This window comes from Podarcis raffonei, chromosome 3 (genome assembly GCF_027172205.1).
Source record: "Podarcis raffonei isolate rPodRaf1 chromosome 3, rPodRaf1.pri, whole genome shotgun sequence".
NCBI lineage: Eukaryota > Metazoa > Chordata > Lepidosauria > Squamata > Lacertidae > Podarcis > Podarcis raffonei.
The window spans coordinates 15,502,655-15,519,267 of NC_070604.1; the positions used below are offsets into that span (position 1 = coordinate 15,502,655).

General features: G+C 45.1%; 1 protein-coding gene across 2 annotated transcripts in view; it reads left to right on the plus strand.

The window, feature by feature from the left end:
* The window catches only part of JAG1 (jagged canonical Notch ligand 1), a 68,133-nt gene extending 52,883 nt beyond the window's left edge, over positions 1-15,250 (plus strand). For both annotated transcript variants that reach the window (XM_053380628.1, XM_053380630.1), the window contains 11 exons: positions 622-735; positions 2,260-2,373; positions 3,072-3,188; positions 3,872-3,899; positions 4,833-4,918; positions 6,819-6,932; positions 7,989-8,098; positions 8,193-8,429; positions 10,293-10,424; positions 11,377-11,527; positions 13,354-15,250. In XM_053380628.1, coding sequence (XP_053236603.1) covers positions 622-735; positions 2,260-2,373; positions 3,072-3,188; positions 3,872-3,899; positions 4,833-4,918; positions 6,819-6,932; positions 7,989-8,098; positions 8,193-8,429; positions 10,293-10,424; positions 11,377-11,527; positions 13,354-13,811 — 1,661 coding nt within the window. In that variant the 3' untranslated portion in view covers positions 13,812-15,250. The remainder of the gene's footprint in view (positions 1-621; positions 736-2,259; positions 2,374-3,071; positions 3,189-3,871; positions 3,900-4,832; positions 4,919-6,818; positions 6,933-7,988; positions 8,099-8,192; positions 8,430-10,292; positions 10,425-11,376; positions 11,528-13,353) is intronic.
* Positions 15,251-16,613: the final 1,363 nt, after the last annotated feature.

The window sequence follows — 16,613 nt, forward strand, 5'->3', positions numbered from 1 at the left end:
GCTCCTATCTTGGCATTGTAGAACAACCTCCCCCAACTTTGTGCCTTCGAGATGTTGGGACTCCAATTCCCATCAGCCCCAGCCAGCATGGGCAGTGCTTGAGGACGATGGGTGTTGTAGTCCAACAATTTGAGTCCAAACATCCACCAGCCCTGGTTTATGAGGCTTCTGTCAGTAGAAACCTTTACTGTAAGGTTTTCTCTTGCTGTCATTTAGTTTTGAGATGATGACTAGCTTCTAATCCAAACACAGAGTTTCCCATCTCTGAAATATCTCCCTTTTCCTCTGCGCTGCTTTGAGAAGGCAGAGGAGGGGCTGAACTGCTAGCCTTTGGCCTTGACACAGAATCATTATGTAATAAGGCCTCATTTGCTTTCAGCTTAACTGTTATATTTGTTCCGAGGGAGCCAGAGTGGTGTGTGTTGGCAAGGGAAGTTGAAAGTGAGCGGTGGGGTATGGTGCAGAATAAACATGATAACGTCAGCGGTGGCATTAAGGCGCTTAATCCAGACTTTGGGATGGGAGGCCAAAAGGAGGGCTGCGACATGCCTGAGGATAAAAGCAAGCTCCTTTGCCACAACACTTCTTTTTCTCCCTTTAACTCCCCCCTCTTCCTTCCAGATATCAACGACTGCAGCAAAAACCCCTGCCACAATGGAGGAACTTGCCGAGACTTGGTGAACGATTTCTTCTGCGAGTGCAAAAATGGCTGGAAAGGGAAAACCTGCCACTCGCGTGAGTGTTTTTTTGGGAGATACCCTAAATCGGTGCCACCACTAAAGTTCAGCGGTGCCTAGTTTGGCCTATGAATGGGGCCGGCTTATTATAATAGCCTCATTGGCCGATCGTTGCCGTGCACCGTAAACTGGCTCATGGTGAAAAGGCAGCCTCTCCACTCGCTCCCGTGTCTCACTCCTCCCCAATGGGAACAACAAACCACATCGCTTGGCTTACCTTGATGTCAGAACCTGAGATTGTGGTTCTGTTTTTCCCCCTTCCCCATAAACAAATTGCAATCAGCAAGCCAGGATTTGTACTTGGCTCAGTGATTGTGCTTCGTTGGGGAGAAGCAAACCACAATCTTGGGTTTGGGACATTGCGAGGAGCCAAGCTTTGTGGCTTGTTTCCTTGCGCCGGGCAGGGGAGCGAAGCCGGAGTCATTGTTTACAGCAAGCCGTGGTTCGTGGCTGACTGTGTTGTGCAATGAAGTGTCATTTTTCCCGTCCCCCAAAGTACATTGAGTTTTTTTTAAAAAAAAGAATCAGATCAGGAGCTCGAAACTAGATGCGTTATAGGCACACATGCCAAAGTTCTTCCTTAAGATTAATTTCTTTATTTCCCGGATGCCAAACATCGACAGATAAACTGGGGGAATGTCAAAGCTCATGGTCTCTGTGCCTCCTGTCAATCAAACGGCCGTTCCCAAGAACCAGTTCTCGAATGCACGTACATGTAGTGAGATTGGCGTTCATGTTCTAAGACCATGAGCTGGAAAGGGTAAAAGAGTATTGGGAAATGGTACATAATGAATTGGAAAAAAAGTTCAAAAGTACTTTCCCCCCAAAAATCCAGAGTCCTTTCTGTTGGGGATAATTCAGACTGAAATTCCCAGGTGTCAAAAAAGGCTATTTATGTATGCAACAACTGTGGCCTGTGTTTTGTTAGCCGAAAAATGGAAAACGAGCAAGGTCTCAACCAATGAAGAATGGCAACCTAATTGACAGAATATGCACAACTTGCAGACTTAACATATAGAAAAGAAGAACATACGTTTAGAGAAGATTGGAAAATGTTTATTGAATATAGGGAAAATAATTGTGTACAGCTGAAAACGCTAGTAGCGTTGAGATAATTTCAACAGTGTAAATAAATTTTGATGGATGTAATGGAATACTGAATGGTATAGTTTCTGTAAAATATGCAGGGATTTATGATATGTAAAATGAACCATGGAAAGAGAAGAGGGGAAGTCATTGATATCTTAAGGATGTGAAAAATGAGTACTTTAAATGGAATTTTTTTTTATTAATTTCCACAAAATTATAAACAAATAAAACAAACAAACATAAATCATAATCTTATTAAAAATTATACTTATTAACATTGTTAAGTCATGCAATAACTCTCAGGGAAACAGGCAAGCTGTTTCTGCACCGATTTCCTGGAGAGCCTGTTTGCCCTGAGCCCGTTCCACATACAGCTTGAGGGGGAGCGTGTTCGCTTCTAACTAATCCTGCTTTTCCATTTGCACGCCTGCAGGCGACAGTCAGTGTGACGAAGCCACATGCAACAATGGAGGGACCTGCTATGACGAGGGAGATGCCTTCAAGTGCATGTGTCCCGCAGGATGGGAAGGAGCCACCTGCAATATCGGTTAGTAAATGGTCGTGGGCTCTGCTCATCATAATATATTTTGATGGGTAGGGGGACCTGCCGTCCTCTGGATGTGACTGGACTCCCATTCCCTGTCCTGACTGACCAGTGGCCATACTAGCTGGGGGCTGGCGGGTGTCGGGAGTTCAGCAGCATTATTTCTTTGTAACATTTGTACACGGCCTCGGTCCAGTATACCTGAAGGAGCGTCTCCACCCCCATCGTTCGGCCCGGACACTGAGGTCCAGCTCTGAGGGCCTTCTGGCAGTTCCCTCACTGTGAGAAGTGAGATTACAGGGAACCAGGCAGAGGGCCTTCTTGGTAGTGGCGCCCGCCCTGTGGAACGCCCTCCCTTCAGATGTCAAGGAAATAAACAACAATCTGACTTTTAGAAGACATCTGAAGGGAGCCATGTTTAGGGAAGTTTTTAATCTCTGATGTTTTATTGTATTTTTGATGATTTGTTGCAAGCTGCCCAGAGTGGCTGGGGAAACCCAGCCAGATGGGCGGAGTAGAAATAAATTATTATTATTATTATTATTATTATTATTATTATTATTATTATTATTATTAATTACACCACCCTTCCTCCGTACATCTCAGGGCAGTTCACATTCAGAGGGCCAGAGGTTCGGCATCCCAGATTTAAAACCCTGTGCCGTTTTTGAGAAACTCTGTTTTGCTTCTTCTTTTTCCAGCCAGGAACAGCAGCTGCCTCCCGAACCCTTGTCACAATGGCGGGACTTGTGTCGTCAGTGGAGATTCCTTCACGTGTGTGTGCAAAGAGGGCTGGGAGGGACCGACTTGCACTCAGAGTAAGCGCTCTCTCTCTCTTTTCCCCCCGCTCTCATATACCCAAACTCTTTCTGAAGTGCAGGTGGCTGACAATGAGAAAACTGGCTCATCTCGTTGCCCTCGGGGATTTGAGATTAAAACCAGAAGGGGGAAGCTGTTTGATGTGGGGTGTTCGCATCACCTGAATCATTGGGCTTTAATGACATTGTGGGACTGGAGCTTTGACCTGGGCCTGAGAAAGTTGCAAATGAGATAAGTGGAAACAGATGTTTTCATGTTCACACTGCCGCTTCCCTTCAACCCAAACACCACCCTGGTAAAAAACATTAACTCTGGTTCATTCTCATCTGTTCCTTGGTTGCAGCAGCCTGACCACTTTTGAATCTGTTGGTGTTTCTTCCAGACAATACTTTGCAAAGAATCCCATGTGCATTTGTTTAGTGTGTGGGTTTTAGCAATTTAGTTCAAACCTGTTTTGGAAGGGGACACCTGTAGACAGTGCTTGTTTCGGGGGCGGGGGACGCAGGGGGACGCATACCCCTAAACATTTTGTGACTCTGTTTGGCCTCATTGAGGGGCAGTATTTCAATACGAGTAGGAAAATGAGAGTTCCTCTAAACTTATTTTTTCTTAAGAAAAAAAAGCACTGCCTGTAGAAATCCAGAGTGCTAATTGCGCATCTTTGTCTCTTACCTCTTTACAGATACCAACGATTGCAGTCCTCATCCTTGGTAAGCAGATGGGCCTGGGAATGAATTGCACTTTTATTTGCATATGCCCACCCTGATCAACTTTCCTTCGAAATACCCCTTTTGATTTCGCCTTGAGGGACCTCTGGGCGGAAACCGGGGTGGAGGTGTTAACAAACAATAAAACAAAAATTGGTCTTAACACTAAAGACCCAACCTCCCATCTATTCCATATTTCAATTTCGTATTACTTTTTGCCAATACACACTTTTATCGTAATTAAACTTTTTCTTAATGTATCTTAATTCTTATATCTGTCTTACAACTATTACTGAAGTTCCTCAAAAACTACCATATTTATATTTCGAATATTCTTTGAAAACCTCCCATTTTGAAACAAATTCCTGGTTTGATTTATTCTTTATTTTTTTCTGATAAACCGTCTAATTCGGCATATTTTGTCAGTTTTTGGATCCAGTCTTGTATAGAGGGAATTTCATTTCTCTTTCATTTAGCTGCGATAAGAACTCTTTAAAAGCTGCTTTTAAATGATCTAAAGGATGGAAGTTGAAGGCTGCCCATAGAAATAAGTGGGGTAATCCATGGTTTTAATGGAGCTGCGATTTGGCCTCAGTGTGTCTACTCCCACCCCCAGCACCCCAGAAACATCCCCAGTGGACACTGATCATTTTCATTGAACCCAGAATAGGGGACCTCTTGGATAGGGGAACCAGGTGGGAGGAAAGGACTGGAGTGGCCAGAAACTTAAATACAAAAGCAGTCCATGCTGCAACATTTTGTCGCAGGTCCCATTTGTGCAACAGTATTCTCTCCTACTTTAAACTCAAAACGGGCCGGTGTTGCTTAAGTTACAATTGTGTAAGCTGCTTTTTGCTAAAGGGCTTAAAGAACATGCATTTGTGAAAGTGAGAGAGCATCGGCTAAGCAAAGTTCTTTCTCGTTCTCCCCAAACAGCTATAATAGTGGGACGTGTGTGGATGGAGACAATTGGTACCGTTGCGAATGCGCTCCAGGCTTTGCAGGTCCCGACTGCAGGATAAGTATGTGTTTGCAATCCTTCAGCTCTTAACTTTGGCCTAAAGTTGCATTAGAACAGGAGGTGCAATATATGTTGTTGTTTTTGCTAAATTGCGGTTTGCACATATGGCGCTTTCTGTGTCGCTTGGCAAGAGACTCCAGTGGCAGTTCTTTTAATCAAATATAATGTCCCTGAGAGATCTGTGCCCCTGTTTGCAGGAGAAAATGAGTCACGCTAGAAGTCTCCTGAAAAACAGTAGAGTAAGTTGGTTCTAACTTGCCCAGAGTCCCGTGGGTTCTGGTGACCGCTAGCAATCTGTGAATTGGAAACCTCAAGTGTCAAGAAGAGCATGGGTAGGCAAACTAAGGCCTGCGGACTGGATCCGGCCCAATCACCTTCTAAATCCGGCCCATGAACAGTCTGAGAATCAGCGTGTTTTTACATGAGTAGAATGTGCCCTTTTATTTAAAACGCATCTCTGGGTTATTTGTGGGCATAGGAATTCATTCATTTTTTATCCCCCCCCCCCAAAAATATAGTCCAGCTCCCCACAAGGTCTGAGGGACAGTGAAAAAGTTTGCTGACCCCTGTCAATGCATTTCATGGGGCTTCAAAGCTCTCCTTAGACTGGGCCCTTTGAGAGCTCCTGTGATGAGGAATTTTGCCCAATAAAAACTGTTTCCTAAATTAGTAGCAGAGGGTGTTTTTTGCCTGCAGAACTAGAGGTTGCGTACGTGTTAAAAGCAAGGATTTAAAAAGAAGTGCAACAAGAAAACAAGAAAAAGTTTGTGCCAATAATGCAAATTGGACATGGAGGCCACATTGGAAGGGCATTTTTGTTGAGCAGAGAAAATGGCTGGCAGGTCCCAGGTCCTGGAATCAACCCCCTTAGTTTCTCTAGCAGTGTTAGAAACTCAATAAGCTAGGCTCCAAATAGCTCCTTAAAACCAAGGTTGCAGTCGCCAAAGTGAAATGCCTGGTTGCCATTTTGGGGGCAAGGCGACTCTAAAGTCTTATTTTTCAAATGATGGACTGGCTGTGATTGATTGATCAGTTACACATCCGGCTAGTTCAGATGACAACCTTCAGTGGTTCTCAACCTGTGGGTCCCCAGGTGTTGTTGGACTACAACTCCCATCATCCCTGACCGCTGGTCATGCTGGCTAGGCATGATGGGAGTTGTAGTCCAACAACATCTGGGGACCCACAGGGTGAGAAACACTGAGCTAGATTAAGAACTTTGAGAACTTCTTTAAGTTCTCACCTGATCCAGGGACAGTCTACATATATATTGGCCTATTCCTGCCTCTTTTTCTGAATGGTGACCATTTATAACATAGGAATATTCTTCACAACCTATGAGCAGGTCAGTGGGAAGGGGGTAGGCGAAGGCAAGCAACAACAAGCAACTAACGTTGTTCGCTGCTCCTGCTCTTGCTGCACAGAAAAAGCCTTTTGGTTCCTGAAATTCATTCCGGTTGTGCAGATAAAATATAACTGGTAGAATTCTACAGGATGTGTTGCTAGTGTGTGGAAAAAGTCAACATTTGAGGATCCTCTGGCATGCACCTCCAGATGGTGGAGATGTCAGGTGCCAGGGCATCTTCACTTGGTTGCAAATGTGCAAAATGCGCACTTGACTCTAACCAAGACAGAAGATTCTTGGCAAGAAACCCCAGAGAGCTAGCCCTGGTACTGTAAAATGCAGCTTTGTAGGTTAGCATATGAGCTTTGCTGAAAACTATTAAGTAACTGCTTGTGTCCTGATTTTCCTTTAAAATCTTCTTTAAAATTTTGAGCAAGGTTCGCAGCTTTACAACTCTTCATTCGGGTGGGTGGGGGGATTGATCCATGCAGCCCATATTAATTAATTACACAATCATTATTCCTACTAATCTACTTTCCGCCCTCTGCCTTACCAGATATCAATGAATGCCAGTCCTCGCCCTGTGCTTTTGGAGCAACATGTGTCGATGAAATCAACGGGTACCGTTGTATCTGTCCTGCCGGCCGCATTGGCCCCAGATGCCAAGAAGGTATTGGATATATATATAGTAGTTCGTCGCTTATAAAGTAAAACAAAGCCTCCTTTTCCTTCCCAGTAGTTAATATGGATGAGCAAAGAATTCCAGAATGTCTATCTGTGTGTTCGCGATTGAACAGGGAGGAGAAGGAATGAGAAGAGGGAGGAGGGAAGCGTTGCTAAAGTACTGGAGCGAAAGCTGGGGTGGGGACCCTGTGGCCCTCCAGATGTTTGGTGGACCACAACTCCCTTCATCCCTGACCATCACCCATTCTGAATGTTGGTGCTGATGGGATTTTGGAGTCCCAATATCATTTGGAGGGCCACCCCTAAGACGGAGAATTCAGTGTTATGTTGGAGGGGATGTCAGGAAACCGGGACTTGTGTTCACATGTGGTGGGGGTGTAAATATGTACAATTTTTTCTGGCAAAGGGTGTTTAAGGAGATAACAGAAATCACCGGGTTAAAGCTGACCAAAAGTCCATAAGTAGCATTGTTATCAATTTATGATGGGGTGGAAGGTACACTGGCTTTGAAGGACTTGCTCACAAATTTATTGACAGCTGTGCGAGTTATCATAGCTAGGAAGTAGAAGGGGAAGCAGAATATAAAATGGAAGAGTGGTATAAAGAGGTGTGGGATATAGCTATTAATGGTAAATTAACGTGTCATTAAGGTAAGATGGGGAATATGCAGGAGAAATGATTTTGAGGAGATATGTTTGCAGAATTTGTACTGTTAAAACGGAAAGAGGTCAAACTATTGCAAGAGGAATTGAAATTTTGGGAGGTTGGATAGTTACGATGGAATGGTCTTGGTGGCGGGGTGCACAGTTTTATTCTTTTTTATTTATGATTATTACGTTGTCAAAATAAAATGATAATAATGATAATAATAATAGAAATACCAAAAAAAGCAGCTTGTTGGAAAAAATTCTACATATGTACACATCTGTTAAAAAATCAAACCCAATACTCGGGTTCCTTTACTTAAAGTATCTCATAATTCATAAAATGTTGAGTCTAAGGCATCTCTGTGAGTTAATCCCTGAACCGCTTTCCCTCTCAGTTTCAGGAAGGCCTTGCATCGGCAGTGGGCACATTATTCCAGATGGAACTAAATGGGACGACGAGTGTAATAGCTGTCAGTGTGTGAACGGAAAAGTCACGTGCTCTAAGGTACTGTCCTGGGACTCCTGGCTGCCTCGGCTTGCCTCCTTTTCAATGCGTTCCAAGTGTCCGGCTGCCAACTAAATGGTCTTTTCCGTTCTAGGTCTGGTGTGGTCCGAAGCCTTGCTTGATAAGCGCCAAAGGTCACAGCGAGTGTCCCACAGGCCATACCTGCCACCCTGTCAAAGAGGACCACTGCTTCGTAGGTCCCTGCGACAACATAGGCGAGTGCTGGCCTTCCAATCAGCAGCCCGTGAAAAGCACATGCAACTCCGATGCTTACTATCAGGACAACTGTGCCAACATCACTTTCACCTTCAATAAAAAGATGATGACTCCAGTAAGTTGGTCTCGAAACGAGCAGCTACACAAATGCCTTTGCAAGCAATTCCAAAGTATAAGCTGACTGGGTGGCTGTCTACCAGCTCCTTCTGGTACGCAGGCTGAGACTCTACCTGCCCGCGGACTGTCTCGCCAGAGTGGTGCATCCTCTAGTTATCTCCCGCTTGGACTACTGCCATGCGCTCTACATGGGGCTACCTTTGAAGGTGACCCGGAAACTGCAATTAATCCAGAATGCGGCAGCTAGTCTGGTGACTGGGAGTGGCTGCCAGGACCATATAACACTGGTCCTGAAAGACCTACATTGGCTCCCAGTACGTTTCCGAGCACAATTCAAAGTGTTTGTGCTGACCTTTAAAGCCCTAAATGGCCTCAGCCCAGTATACCTGAAGGAATGTCTCCACCCCCATCGTTCAGCCTAGACACTGAGGGTCTTCTGGTGGTTCCCTCACTGCAAGAAGTGAGGTTACAGGGAACCAGGCAGAGGGCCTTCTCGGTAGTGGTGCCCGCCCTGTGGAACGCTCTCCCATCAGATGTCAAGGAAATACAACCTATATACAACTTCCTAGGATGCTAGATGGGGAGGACCAGAGGTAGAATAGTGGGAGCAGCACCAGATGTGACTCTTAGCTTTGGACATCAGGTTTACATTCGAACCACGGGAAAGTTGGAAGGCCACTCTCGCTCTAAACCCAGGCGAGCAAGAGGCACCGCCATAGATCAGTGATATATTTCAGCCAGGCAAAAGCACTTGAGGAGAGTGTGAAATGAGGCCAGTATAGGATATGCAGCCTGGGGGAAGTCTCAAGGCCTTGATGGGCCTCATTCGGCCTTGAGCCCTGAAGTTCCCTCGCCCCTGAGGTTAAAAAAAGCCATCTACCACACAAACTACTGTAGCACACCCTTCCCTCCCATTTCTCTAGGCTACCTGTATGTCTTGCTGTATTCTGGCATCCACCCTTTGGCCCAAGGAGTTTGACTTGCTCACAGCAACTCGGTTGAGCAAGGGATTGAACTTTTTAAATTTTATATCCTTTATTGAAAAATAAAAAGTACAAGTGCACAGAGGGAGACCTGAAGAAACGAGAAATAGTACCTGTGTGGAAAACAAAACAGAAACAAGATATTGTGTACATTACAAAAAAAGGGGGGATTTGTTATTGTAGTTAACCAGACCTTAATCTAATGGAGTATTTATAAAGCAAGGGATTAAACTGTGCTTTCCCAAAGCCAAGCCTAACTAGCTACCGGGGGCTACCTCACATTTGACATGTTATAAAGGCATGCATTTAGGAAAGTACGAATGCTAAAAACATGTCCCATCCAGGTGTACTCATCAGGGACTTGAGATCAGTCTGAAGTTCCCTATGGAGTCCACACTTGGACGACGCCTTATGCAGAGTCACCATCAGCAGATCTCCAGGATTTTAAATTTCGGGGGGGGGGGGGTGTGTCTCTACCTGAAAATGCTAGGAACTGAACCAGGGACCTTATAAATGCAAAACGTGTTGTACCACTGAGCAATGGCCCTTCCCTGGGCAATGACCTGTATTCCATGCCAGTGACCCAATTGGCAGTTGTGGATATTATAGCTTCTGCTATAATGTAGATCAGGGATGGGGAACTGTGTAGTTGAACAACCTTTGGAAGGACCCAATTCTCATCATCGCTGACCACTGGCCACGTTACCTGGGACGGATGGGACTTTGAGTTCCCCGCTCTTGACCTAAGAGGCAACGTTCTCTGTGGAGTTGTAGCCAGGCGCAAATGGCAACAAGAGAAGTGCCACTGATTTATGTTCTTGCCGTGTGTCCTCTTCTGTCAAAAGTACTCATGTTCCGTGTTTGCTCTTTTCCCACAGGGCCTTACAACTGAGCATATCTGTAACGAGCTGAGGAATCTAAGTATCTTGAAGAATGTGTCCGTCGAATACTCCATCTACATCACGTGTGAACCGTCGCACTTGGCACACGATGAAATCCATGTTGCAATTGTAAGTCTGATGGTTGCTATGCCTGACTTATCTTTCTAAACGTTGAGACTCATTGCTCTGTCTCAGTAGGAAAGAGTGGATTCTCTGTTTAACTACGATTTAATTAGATATTGCCCATAGACATAAATACATGTGATATAAACAATAAAATGGCAAATGCAACAATTCAGGTTCTGAAAGCAATGACAAAATACAACCGACACGTACAAACAAAGCAAGTAGCAGCAAGAACATAAGGTGTTGTGCATTAAAATGAGCAACAGTGAATCTTGGATTCACACATTTGGAAGATTTGGGGAGTGGATTGTTATTTTTAATTAAATTTGTATACCGCCCTATACCTGTAGGTCTAAGGCGGTTCACAACATAAAATCACAGTATAAACACACACACACACAAACCAAGGCCAACCCAATAATCTGCCCCCCCTTCCCAAAACATTTTAAAAGCATATTGGATGTCAATCAGCCAAAAGTCTGGATAAAGAGGAATGTTTTTGCCTGGTGCCTAAAAGTGTATAATGAAGGCACCAGGCAAACCTCCCTGGAGAAAGCATTCCACAAATGGGGAGCCACTGCAGAAAAGGCCCTGTTCTCGTGCTGCCACCCTACGGACCCCCCATGGAGGAGGCGCACAAAGAAGGGCCTCAGAAGATGGTGTCAGGGTAGGTTCATATGGAAAGAGACAGTATTGTGGTCCTCAGCCATCAAAATGAATGTGCCATCAGAACCTAAAGAATTTGGGGGGGGGGTTATTCCAGGATCATAGCACCACCACAAAGAAGATCCTGTCTTGTGCTCACTCATCAAATCTTCCAAAATAGCACCAAGAACAAGACAGCCAATGCTGGTGTTAATCCCCAAACAAGCCTAGTGGAGGGTTCTAGAGTCTAGCTTCCCTTCCAAAGGATGTTTACGTTGTCTCTAATACGCAATCTTACTCTTTCACATAGTCTGCCGAAGATATACAGGAGGAAGAGAACCCGATAAAAGAAATAACAGACAAAATTATTGATCTGGTGAGCAAGCGTGATGGGAATAGTACGCTTATTGCAGCGGTTGCAGAAGTCCGGGTACAGAGGCGACCAATTAAAAGCAAAACAGGTAAATTTTTTAAAAGAGGGAACTGCATTTTCTCATGCGTTGGTTGAGGGCTGGCAGTAGGAATGGAAATTGCAAGTGGATAAGAAGCCGTTTCATTCATAGCCTGTTTCCAGACTTCCCGGCAGGGCTTATTCTTACGCAAGTTTGCTTTTCGGCACAAATTCTAACACATCTCAAGTTTACCGTAAAATAACTTTTATTCATTGCTAGACACAACCTCCAAATACTGGATCGGGCTCATTTGAGCTTTAACAAATGGCTTGAACTGATGTTTGATGCTTTGTTGTGTTTTTAAAACAAGAACAATAAACATTAATAAGCTTCCCTATACAGGGCTGCCTTCAGATGTTTTCTAAAGGTTATATAGTTACTCATCTCCTTGACATCTGATGGGAGGGCGTTCCACAGGGCGGGTGCCACTACCAAGAAGGCCCTCTGCCTGGTTCCCAGTAGCTTCGCTTCTTGCAGGCAGGAAACCGCCAGAAGGTCCTCAGTGCTGGATCTCAGCATCCAGGCTGAACGATGGGGGTGGAGACACTCCTTCAGGTATACAGGGCCGAGGCCATTTAGGGCTTTAAAGCTCAGCACCAAAACTTTGAATTATGCTCAGAAACTTACTGAGAGCCAATGTAGGTCTTCCAGAACCAGTGCTATATGGTTCTGTTGGAAGCCGCCCAGAGTAGCTGGAACAACCCAGTCAGATGGGCGGCATATAAATATTATTAGGTAAAATATTATTATTTTTGTAGGGATGCGGGTGGTTCGGGGTTGGTGGTTCGAATCCCCACGACGGGAGTGAGCTCCCATTGCTCTGTCCCCGTTCCTGCCAATCTAGTAGTTCGAAAGCACACCAGTGCAAGTAGATAAATAGGTACCGCCGCGGTGGAAAGGTAAACAGCGTTTCCATGTGCTCTGGCTTCCGTCACGGTGTTTTGTTGTGCCAGAAGCAGTTTAATCATGCTGGCCACATGACTGTCTATGGACAAACGCTGGCTTCTTCAGCCTGAAAGCGATATGAGCACCGCAACCCCATAGTTGCCTTTGACTGGACGTAACCATCTGGGGTCCTTTACCTTTTTTACCATTATTATTATTATTATTATTATTATTATTATTATTATTATTATTATCTGGGACCTTCTGCATGCAGAGCAGATGCCCTAAAGGTAAAGGGAACCCTGACCATTAGGTCCAGTCGTGACCAACTCTGGGGTTGCGGCGCCCATATCGCTTTATTGGCCAAGGGAGCCAGCGTACAGCTTCCAGGTCATGTGGCCAGCATGACTAAGCTGCTTCTGGCGAACCAGAGCAGTGCACCGAAACGCCGTTTACCTTCCCGCCGGAGCAGTACCTATTTATCTACTTGCACTTTGACGTGCTTTCGAACTGCTAGGTTGGCAGGAGCAGGGACCGAGCAATGGGAACTCACCCTGTCACAGGGATTCGAACCGCCAACCTTCTGATCGGCAAGTCCTAGGCTCTGTGGTTTAACCCACAGCGCCACCCACGTCCCTACCACTGAGCTATCTGCGCTGAGTACTGATGGTGGGTTTGTTGACGAGAGTCACCCTTGCCAGTGTGGTGTAGTGGTTAAGAGCGCTAGACTTGTAATCTGGTGAACCGGGTTCGCTTCCCCGCTCCTCCACATGCAGCTGCTGGGTGACATTGGGCTAATCACACTTCTTTGAAGTCTCTTATCCCCACTCACCTCACAGTGTTTGTTGTGGGAGAGGAAGGGAAAGGAGAATGTTAGCCGCTTTGAGACTCCTTCGGGTAGTGATAAAGCAGGATATCAAATCCAAACTCTCCTTCTTCTTGCCTTCCAGATTTCTTGGTCCCGTTGCTGAGCTCCGTTCTGACCGTGGCTTGGATCTGCTGTCTGGTCACGGCCTTTTACTGGTGCATCCGTAAGCGCCGGAAGCAGAGCGCGCACACGCACACGCCGTCGGACGACAACACCACCAACAACGTCCGGGAGCAGCTGAACCAGATCAAGAACCCCATTGAGAAGCACGGCGCCAACGCCATCCCCATCAAGGACTACGAGAACAAGAACTCCAAGATTGCCAAAATAAGGACACACAACTCGGAGGTGGAAGAAGACGACATGGACAAGCACCAGCAGAAGAGCCGCTTTGCCAAGCAGGCGACCTACACGCTGGTCGACAGAGACGAAAAGCCCCCCAACGGCACGCCGGCAAAGCACCCGAACTGGACAAACAAGCAGGACAACCGGGACTTAGAAAGCGCACAAAGCTTGAACCGCATGGAGTACATTGTATAGCAGGCAGCCGGGCGCTGCCTCCTAATCCATACTTAACCAGTTCGAGTCAACTCTGGAGCTTGTAGTTCTCAAAGCGGTTGTGTAATATTTTGAGTCTAAGGCTATTATTTGCTTAGAATCCCTGTGTTAATTTAAGTTTTGACAAGCTGGCTTACACTGGCAGTGATAGTTGCTGTGGTTGGCTGGAATACCAAGCGCTGCATTCCACATCTATGCAAAACTAGTCGAAAGTGCCCCCCCCCCATCAATTCAGCCGCCGCTGATGCATCTCCTGGCAAGGTTTCATCAAGGTATCATGTAGCCTTTTATTATTTAGCCTTCCCTCCCCTAGCAAAGAATTCCTTCCTTCCTTCCTTCCTTCCTTCCTTCCTTCCTTCCTTCCTTCCTTCCTCTCTCTCTCTCTCTCTCTTTCTCTCAATGTCACGGTTTATACAGTCCCTGTGGGGAGGGAAGGAGATAAATTTTATTTATTTATTGAAATTAGAGTTCTTTTGTATATTGGTTTTATGATGACGTACAACTAGTTCTGTATTTGAAAGTGCCTTTGCAGCTCGGAACCACAGCAACTATCGAGGAAAAAAAGTAAAAAAGTTTATTATTTATTTTTTTTAATTGTATTTTTTTGTGGGGAGGGCAAGTGGGGAGGGATTGGGGGGGACTTCTTGTCAGCAGTTGCTGGTAAAAAAAATGAAGAATTGAGAGGAAATGTGTCAAAAGTAGAAGTTTGTATAGTTATGTAAATAATTCCTTTTTTTATTAATCACTGTGTATATTTGATTTATTAACTTAATAATCAAGAGCCTTAAATATCATTCCTTTTTTTTTATTTATATGTATGTGTTTAGAGTTGAAGGTGTTTTTCCCCCCATAGCATTTGTAAGCTTATGGCTTCTTTATCTTTTTAAAAATCTTTTTATTCTACCCCCCCACCCCTTTGTTACATGTTTGCCTACATGCCAAAATTTAAGGTGTTCTGAAAATCAGTTTGTTTTTAAAGGATAGAGAAGGCTTTTGGGGCCTTGAAACTGGCTTTCTGTACGATGTTGAGTGCGCGTTTTGTCTTTATTCTTTGAGAACACCTTTGATAGTATCACTTTAAGAATATTTGTTTAAGTACCAGCTGAGGCAGTTTAGAATTAGATTAGAATTTTATTTTATTTCCCCCCCTCCTGGCTGCTTTAGAAGTTGGGGCATGGGGGAGGAGGGAGGGGGAAAGGAGGGCAGGCAGATCATCTGCCGTGAAGCAGTTTAAGGGAACACAACTGAGCGATAACCTTCTGTAGATGAACGTGTGACCGGTTGCATGTAATTAAAGAAAAAAAATATCGAATTAGCGTGTGGAGTTGGAAACACCGAAATCTTATTTTGTAAACTCTTGATTTCCCCCACCCCCACCCACCAGCACAGATAGGTGGTGCTGAACCACTTGTAGGTTGTTTTTTTAAAACTTCTTTTCTTTGTAATCTACTGCATGTAGAAAGTATTCCGATAAGCTAGTTGTTGAATACTTGAACAGTAGAGTGTCCAGTTAAGATCACTGTGTAGATTTGCCATAGATTACACTGCCCGCCTTAAGGAGTGAGGAAATCAAAGTGCTATTACAAAAAGTTGGAAGATCAAAAAATCAAAATTGCAAAAAAACGACAACAAAAAAGGCTTAAAACTGAGTAATCTCGCTGGGTAAACCACCGGGATCACGAGGATATCTTGTATGGTAATATTAGTGTTACACGGACATGAAAATACATCTCTGATGTGTTTATTCCTGGCAATAAATCTTGAAAAATATTTATTAAATTTTTTTGTATAAAAACAGCGTGAAGATTGAGCTTCATTGAGATGCTTCCAACGTGAATGTCTTCCAAATGCTTCCCCCACCCCCAACAATAGCTATGCTATAAAGGTAAAGGGACCCCTGACCATTAGGTCCAGTTGTGACCGACTCTGGGGTTGCAGCGCTCATCTCACTTTATTGGCCGAGGGAGCCGGCGTACAGCTTCCAGGTCATGTGGCCAGCATGACTAAGCCACTTCTGGCGAACCAGAGCAGCGCATGGAAACGCCGTTTACCTTCCCACCGGTACCTATTTATCTACTTGCACTGGTGTGCTTTCGAACTGCTAGGTTGGCAGGAGCCAGGGACAGAGCAACGGGAGCTCACCCCGTCGCGGGGATTCGAACTGCCAACTTTCTGATCGGCAAGTCCTAGGCTCTGTGGTTTAACACACAGCGGCACCCGCGTCCCAGAGCAACGCTATAGAAGTAAGCAATACCATGGGGCAACCCAGTGGTTTCATTGGGATAAACTCGGTGGACCACATAACGTGGATGTTGAGATTCCCACTGCCTACCCCAGGTCCAGAACGAGAACTGCCAGGGCTGTAAACTTGGTCTGTTTTTAGATCGTTCTCGCTGGGATCGAGAGGATGACTCAATGGAAGTGTATTAAAGACCAGTTTTTGAAAGCACTAGTGGCTAAAGCCCCTTTCCAAATCTGGTTTTGTGGGCTCTCCGAGTCCTGCCTCCAACTAGCTTGTGTTGGTGATGGATGCAAGTGGAACGGCCTTATTTATCTCTTAACGGTCTTCAGCCTGGTTTCTTTTACGCTTCAATGGCTCTGTCTCACCTTTCTTGCATTGTGGAGCTCAAGATGGCGGTCACAAGGTGGCCCAGGCACTGAGCAGAGGTGCTCAGTTTCAGTGGCATTGGGGTATCCCATACCTTCTAATGATGCCTTGGATTGTCTCTCGAGGCTATTCTGTAAGGTTTCTTCAAGAAAGCCTTGAACCCAGAATCCTTTTCG